The 7416-nt window shown below is 51.2% G+C and overlaps 3 protein-coding genes across 3 annotated transcripts; 1 reads left to right on the plus strand and 2 right to left on the minus strand.

Moving 5' to 3' along the window:
* The first annotated feature begins 1401 nt into the window (after positions 1-1401).
* Pmar_PMAR011835 (hypothetical protein) lies at positions 1402-3423 on the plus strand. The gene is made up of 6 exons (XM_002773924.1): positions 1402-1891; positions 1946-2122; positions 2174-2306; positions 2353-2536; positions 2582-2791; positions 2841-3423. The coding sequence occupies exons 1-6, from the start codon at positions 1435-1437 to the stop codon at positions 3027-3029; spliced, it is 1350 nt and encodes a 449-aa protein (XP_002773970.1). The 5' UTR covers positions 1402-1434; the 3' UTR covers positions 3030-3423.
* A 236-nt stretch (positions 3424-3659) lies between these two features.
* On the minus strand, positions 3660-5506 carry Pmar_PMAR011836 (Prostatic acid phosphatase precursor, putative; the record flags this gene model as incomplete). The annotated part of the gene is made up of 11 exons (XM_002773925.1): positions 3660-3820; positions 3870-4014; positions 4064-4166; positions 4208-4387; positions 4435-4608; positions 4660-4727; positions 4769-4871; positions 4915-5003; positions 5054-5172; positions 5216-5295; positions 5348-5506. The coding sequence occupies 11 exons, from the start codon at positions 5504-5506 to the stop codon at positions 3706-3708; spliced, it is 1335 nt and encodes a 444-aa protein (XP_002773971.1). The 3' UTR covers positions 3660-3705.
* Positions 5507-5795: 289 nt separating this feature from the next.
* Positions 5796-7156, minus strand: Pmar_PMAR011837 (hypothetical protein; the record flags this gene model as incomplete). The annotated part of the gene is made up of 7 exons (XM_002773926.1): positions 5796-5954; positions 6006-6152; positions 6201-6349; positions 6395-6519; positions 6569-6617; positions 6661-6806; positions 6987-7156. 7 exons carry the CDS (start codon positions 7154-7156, stop codon positions 5796-5798), a joined length of 945 nt encoding a protein of 314 aa, XP_002773972.1.
* Between the last annotated feature and the right edge of the window lie 260 nt (positions 7157-7416).

Consider the following 7416-nt stretch of genomic DNA (forward strand, 5'->3'; position numbering starts at 1 on the left):
AAAGTGTGAATTACTTTTATCATTGTTATCATACCACACCTCAGGTTCAAAGGTCCGGGGGTGTTATAAGCCCTTTTACGTTTTGTGTGTAATATATGTAGCAAGATTGTTGTTGTTGCCAATTCTGAAGGCCCCCCCCATGGGGGTTCATCTTTGCATCATTTGCAAGGCATTCACGAACAGTAATATCAATTTTTTCAACCCTTTTTGTTCGTTTTATATCATCTTTTTGAGAGAAGACAGTGGAGTTGAGTTCGGGGCTACAAAGGTTGGAAGTTTCGACGATTATGTATGTGGGTGAATTTTTCCGACTTCTCGTTTTAGTGGGAGGGGTTTGTTTGTTAGCTTGCTTGGTCGTTAGGGATATATAGCCCGATGAGAGGAGATGTCTGACAAGGTAAAGTCTCTGAGGTCCGAGGGCTTCCTCGAGATATGAGCTTGCGTTTTATGTTGAGAACCGTCTTGTGTGAGGCTAACATGGGGGGGGGTTTCCTCTAAGAATAGCTCAGAAGGGTAGGGGATAGTTCTACAGGGTGGTCGCTAATATTGTGGAAGAGTTATGAGTGTCTATTGCTTGGTCCCCCTGTCCCGAGCGGTATGGAAGTAGATGGGGGTGTCCGAGGTTGAGCATGCCGCCAGTGTCATGGGCAAGGACTTGTGGCATTGTATCGTACTTGACGACACTCTACTGAGGGCCAGTCGCAAGCCTACGGTGTATGGCTGATCTGAGCCAACTGCACGGAGGAGTCTCTTGCTGTTATTAGAGGCTACTCGGGGGGCATGTATGGAGTCCTCGCTGTTGCTATTATGGAGTGCCCGGGATCCTCTAAAAGCTAGTGTGTTGCTGTTCACAAGGAGCAATTATTTCCTACTCGATCATACCTCTTTCTACTGAGGGCACCTCGGGACGCTGGCCTTCCTATTGCGCCACGGGGAAGGGTTGGTGGTGAGAGGATCAGGTGTGTGCATGCGTGCAAGGCGTGTTGGGCCGTTTGTGTGAGGCCCTTGGTCGTCATCAGCTGCACCCCCTCTGTTTCATAAACTCCTCATCGTCCCCCCAAACACCAAAAGCTCCCGACTGGTGCTTACAGCTGTGCTGGATGGGTAGTGTCGTCAACTTCAGTTTTGTGCATGCGTGCAAATGCTATGTAACGCATGCGTGTCGGCTGCGTCAAGGGATGTCGTTACGGAATATATGTGTGGTTAGCTATGTGAACTGCCAAGGTATGATGATTTGAATACCCTTGAATGGTGTATGCCATCTCCTTCACACGAGGTGCGCTGTCTGCGATCAGCCATGCGTTTTAAACATTTGCACGCATGCACAAAGATTCTCGTGCGCCGCTGGTTTCCTTGGTGATGGACGGTCCTGGGTAGTTTGGTGATAGTCGATGATGCTTTTCCAGGCTTTCTTAACTCTTTCTAATCTGTTTAATGTCATCAGTTGGCGGCTCAGTCGAGGGTGTGTACCAACATCAGGAAGATCCCGTAGGGGAAAGGGAAGCGAGCGGAGCCCCGCCGTCCTTTGTGGTGCCCCCGAGAAGAGCCACTGTGGCAATTACTACCGCTCCTATACGTCCCGATAGCGCCGACTCGGAGACCTTATCGGAAGGCGATGATGACAGGATGCGGTTGAGGTCAAATCGTCGTCCAAGTGCTCCTGCCTCTAGGATGGGTGAAGGTGGCGGTGGTGGAATGTTGATGCCGACGAGGCGTTCCACAGTAGCTGCCACCAGCAGTAGTAGCTTCCAATCCCCTAGAGGCAGGGCCAGGGCTACTTCGGGTGCCAGCGGTTCCTCCTATCCCCCAACAGACTACAACGATCCACAGCTTGCCACACGGACACTCATGGTGTATCGCTTCCCTAGGGAGGCTCAGGAGGTTGATCTAGGTAGGCCCTACCAGCCGTCGTCGTAGTCGATTCTATCGTTGTTGATGTTGTTAGCGTGTCGTTTCGGGGCTTTCGGCCCTATTGAACACGTGAAGGTTGTGTATGATCCAGTGACGCACCTCCCGCGCTGTTACGGCTTTGTCCGCTTCTGTTATCGGGAGAGTTGCATTTCGGCATTGAGGGCCTGTGAGGAGGGCAAAATAATGATGGATGACCCTTTTGGGAGAACATGTATTACTATATGTGGCCTTACCACATTTTCTCCGCATCCTCTTTGATTAGGGCACTTCGAAGCGAAGTGGGCACGTAATGCTCGTGCAGCTGGTGAGATCGATAGGAGTGGTACCGAGAAGGAACCTCAGCCGCCTCTACCTGTGCCCATTAGGGGCCATAGTGGAGATTCTTCTATCGACGAGTAAGTCGTTCGTAGTCATCAATATTAACAACACTCTCTCATAAAGGAGTCGCGGGGGGTCACTACTGCCGAGTCCAGCGAAGGATGGTAACGGCAAGTCTAGCTCTGATGAGTCCACGCACAGGCCGACGGCCCCCCAGTCAGAGGGGCCTTCTAGTGGGGCGACTCCGGGGCCGCCGGATCCCTTCGCAGCCCTTAGTGATGCTGACTTGGCCCTCATCAATGCTGCCGTAGGATAGTGTAGTGAGGTAGAGCGTAGTGTGTTGGTTTTACAGGCGTCTCCTGTGGTCACTGGGATGGTGCCGGAGGTCCATGGTTCGAATCTCGGCGACGACAACTCTGTACAAGCTCTTTCCGCCAAGGCTCTCGAAGAAGCGGAGAACCTAGCGACCTCCACTGCAGCGGCAGCGGCGGCAGCGGCAGCCATCGGGCAGGGTGGTACCACACAGGCGGAGTTGGCTAGACTCATCGAGACCGTATTCAGGGTAAGTTGTATATTCCTTTGGGAGTGGCTCATATAGTGGTGTGTGGCAGGCCGTGCGTAGTAGTGCTTTGACGCATCTTACTGGTGGTGTACTCGGACACTCAGGAGGAACTCCTCCATCACATAACGCTACAGTGATGCATGACTTCCTATCCTCTATGGTGATGGAGGAGGATGATACTCCTACTGCTGGTGGACCAGCTTCGGCCAGAGGGGCGACCAACAACAGCACTAGATAGTTTGCTGTTGCCCGCCGTGTTATGCTGTCCTCTATGGACGTATGTTATCATTTCTTATAGAACCATCATCATGATAATAATGTCTTGTAGAGAATCCGAACTCACTTGCGCTCACCTTCGTTTCTATACCAGACGTGTCTCTCCCCTTTTGACGAAGTAGTAGTAATGACCGTCTGAGTGGTTATAAAGTTGATGATGGTCACCATCCCCTCGATGTTGGCCTCGAGCGCTCCCGTTGAAGACTACGGCTGCGAATATGTTGGTCGCATGAGCCTTATGGCAATATTGTTCGGTGAATCATTCTTCGACCATGTGGTGGTATTGGTCTCATCAATCAATTTCCTGGTTACTGCCTGGTCGGCTGTCTCCTTCATCCTCGTTTTATGCTTCTTTCATTCGCGGATGTCTTGTGTTTCAATAGTCACATCACCATCACGTTAATAATAAGGCATTCATTCATCTATAAAAAAAGCACATAAGTGGCGTAGACTAGACTAGAAATTTCCAGCAGAGAAACATCCTGGCAGGACAGGTCCAGGCGAAAAAAGGAGATATTATGTAGATGAACACAACAACCAAGTAATCGTGGACAAAACCATTCAGAAAAATGTGTGAACATTACCCACAGAAAAGGGTGATGTTGTTGGTAGGGGAAGGAGATAGAGAGGATATAAAATTAATGAGAAAATCTCAAGTGTCCGTGATGGTTTTCGGGAGGGCCATTGCACTCTAACTCGCTGGGTATCATCTCGGCGAGGTAGTTGTACATCTTGTCGAAGCTGCAAGTCTCCCTAAACGATCGGGGTGGGGAACACTGGTCATATTGAGTGATGAACTTACTTTCCGCGACACTCCTCGATGGCATCCACCGACGCAACTCTACCATTGAAAAGCCAGCGGGCCTGATTGTCATCGTAGATCTCCAGAATGCGCATGGCCGCGAAGGTTGGCCAGTAGTTGGCACATTTGTGATGAGAGTCCATCCCTGAGTGCACACCGTTCAGCACAATAAACGCTGTAATACAGAGGCTCACAAGTCAAATCCAATGCGGCAGTGAAGACACTGGTCGGCCCAGTGTCGTGACCGATATAAACTGACAAACGCCTATCTGGGAGGTCTAGGTCTTCCAGAACATCCTAAGACGAGTCATGTCAGCAGAGGAGTCCATCAGAATTACTCTGATAAAAGGACCGAAAGCGAGGCGGCGAGATTCCGCGGAGGAGTTATACTGGAGCAAGTCCCAATAGGTGGCCTGGTCAGAGATTCTCTTCAGGAGAGGACTCCCAGGGCCAAGGCCATAGGGGACGTCTCGAGAGGTGCTCGGAACTGTCGAGCAAAGGTGGCTCATCAGGCAATCCTGAGGAAGATATGAATGCAGACTGGAGTGTAACGGCGGAGGCCTACCAGCATCCCGGAGTAAAGACCGTCCATCTTCTTGGGGTCGTTGGTGTTAAACTCATCGTAACGTCCACTGGTGAGGCCGATGAGCTTCCGTTCAAGCGTCGATGCATATGTCCGCTTGAGAGCCTCTGGTGACTCGAGGAAGGTATCCAAGGAATCAGCAAGGCGAGGGCACACCTATTGGAAGCACAAATAAAGACAACAGTCAGCTGGTCATGAGTAGCTCACGCGTGGTTTGGGGGTCATGGAGTCCACATCGAGATCGTCAATGACAATGTCCAGACTGTCAGGGCCGTCTGCCACGAGTGATGGAGGGAGGGACACCACAAAGGCTTACATTGCTGAATATTCGGGAACAACCCCATAGCGAGAGCCTGGGCACTGTGAATGGTGCGAGTGAACTCAGTCGAACGGAACATCACTTGGGGCTCCAGCGGTGCCTAAGAAGAAAATATTGATGGAAGCGAGCAGCGACCGACCTACTTCTCCCAGCTCCAACGGCTTGGCGTAGGCCTTCCTCAGAGCCTCCCCATTCAGCAGATGCTGCTGAATGCCCGGCTCCACAACTTGGCCTAGCCGTACGTAAGATTCCCCATGAGCTGCTGCTCAAGACAGGGCCTACCGTAGGTACAGTTGCCCTTCAACATCATCCTCTTGCCGGCCAGTCTAGTCCAACCAACACCTGTTCCCTCAGAGGGGCTGTTGATGAAGCCATAGTAGGTGGCGACTGGGCACATGTACCTGGACATATGTAGACAGACTCACAGCTGATAAGGCGACTCACTCAGTATCATCTCCTTCCCAGCAAGTGAGGTCTCTGGTCAGGACTCTTGCACCATGACGACCAAAGACAACAACACGTTCCTACAAGAGGTCCCGAGTTCGATCCCCGGTGGATCCAATAATGTACACCTACCGGCTTAGCATCGGACTTGTCTTTCCGACTGGGTATGTCCCCCCAAGTCATATCAGAGTGGCAGTAGTACAGAGGGTCCTCCTCAGGGAACAACAAGGTGTTGCTCGACCCAGCCTCAGCCATTGAGGCTGCCACTATGATCGCTCCAATGGACTTCATTTAAAATACGATGCCAATAGAAGTCATTAACCTCATCGTTGGTCCAGTCTACAGCTAGGCTAGGCTGCAGGATACTCAGCGAGCTCTGAGAGCATCGAGTTTCGCCTGAGGCTAGCGTTGGCAACTTCTCTAGTCGCAAGTTTTCATTACCGACTCGCATCTCAAAACTACTTAGTAGGTCGCGTGAGAGGTTGGCCCCGAGCCAAGGCTGAGTCTTCCCGGCTGTTCTATTCTCACAGCAACTTCCCTCACCACTAGTGAACTCAGATCAGCCAGAGAAGTAGAAACGTCACAAGTACTCGAGACTAGTATCCCGAATCTCAGAAGTTGCATAGTCTTCCGAACCTACAATGTCGGCCAACCGCTCTATATGCCGAGCCACTGCCAACAACTGCACACCGTCACACATCTTGGACCGACTTGGCATGGACGAAGATCCTTTACTAACCTGATAAGGGTGGAGTACGCTACTTCTCATAAACACTTTATATACACTCACAGATTTGCTCTGCCCACCTCCCTCGCCAACAGCACTAGCATCACCCTTAACAGCTGGTATTGATGCCTGGATGGTGACCAAACAGCGTTGTGGCACCAACGACCAGCCAACCTCTGGTGCCATAGTGGACAAGACGGGGCGTGAGGCCTAAAGGTGAGGTCATGGCCACCACCACCATTGCGGCTGTCAGGTTACCTCCTCGAGTGTGGTTGGGGTAGCGTTCTGATCTGTAGCAGGCCTCATGATCTCCCACGCCGCCTCGCCCTTCTCAGCCAACACCTGTCCATCCAGACGACCATTGAAGAGTCGACATATGCGTACAACAACTCCCTGCGGGCTGATGCCTGACAGCTTCAACAGTCAAGGAACACAGCACAGGAGCAGCTCACCTTGCCAGAGGGGTGACTGCAGACCTGTGTCACCAACGAGCTCAAAGCCACTCTGTAGGAGGAATGATCGTATGTCCACCGGCGACCCTGGACACTCAGTCACCGTTCGACCGTTCACCAGATACCTGAAGAGACAAGTAATTTCGTGGCGCGCGGTCACGAAAGAGCTCTCACTTCAGAGGAGTAGATTCCAGCGTTGAAACATGCTGGGCAAGTACCGTACCTGAAACAGCACCTGACGACAGAGATCCCGGGTTCGAACCTACGGAGGGGTATTTTGGCGCCACTGAACCGTAATATCGTCTCTTCACAACTGGACCTAACGCCCTCATTGGGAACATCGTATAGGACTTGTGCCTCTGTCTCGTGGACGGCCACGTTCATATTGCCGATGCCGTGCAGAGGCCGATACCTGAGAGATTCACCAGGTCAGTGTTGGAAAAGCATGTGTTCGCTTTCCTCAGCTGAACGCTGAAATTTCCTCACTCGTTATAAAAGTTTACTCGCGAATTCAACAGAAACCAATGAATTTCCGAGAAGAATTTTTCACATTATCATCAACACATGTAACATAGGCATACAGTATACTCACGTGAAGAGCTCAGCAACGCTCCTACACGGCGACTTGACTTCCCTCATGCCTCCTCGCGTGACCAAGTCCCGACCGAGGGCTTCCGCACAGTCACCTTTCACCAAAACAGACAATTGCAACCGCAGATGCTGAACAGGTCGCTTGGGGGCTCCCGACGTGACCCCGTCCATGAAGACAACAACACTACTGCCAATAGGGGCCCCGTGCCGCGTCGAAATCATCACACAAGGCCAACGGCGCCAATAATATACGTGTTGAGATTTTATAACACGTCTGGTCCTGGCAGTGGATGAGAATATATGCACACGTGTTGGTGAAAATATAAAAAAATTATGGAAAAAATTTTAGCAAATACATGAGGAAATTACCATTGCACATGTTTCCACCCAGAATCGTGTTCCATAATTTTGTGAGTTCAGTTGAGGTAACC

Source organism: Perkinsus marinus (assembly GCF_000006405.1).
Source record: "Perkinsus marinus ATCC 50983 genomic scaffold scf_1104296958712, whole genome shotgun sequence".
NCBI classification, from domain to species: domain Eukaryota; phylum Perkinsozoa; order Perkinsida; family Perkinsidae; genus Perkinsus; species Perkinsus marinus.

Coding starts and splice junctions, on each gene's coding strand:
- Pmar_PMAR011835 (XM_002773924.1), top strand. CDS start 1,435: ATGTCATCAGTTGGCGGCTCAGTCGAGGGTGTGTACCAACATCAGGAA. Junction 2,123..2,173: donor TGACCCTTTTGGGAGAACAT/GTATTACTATAT, acceptor CTCTTTGATTAG/GGCACTTCGAAGCGAAGTGG. Junction 2,792..2,840: donor TCATCGAGACCGTATTCAGG/GTAAGTTGTATA, acceptor GGTGTGTGGCAG/GCCGTGCGTAGTAGTGCTTT.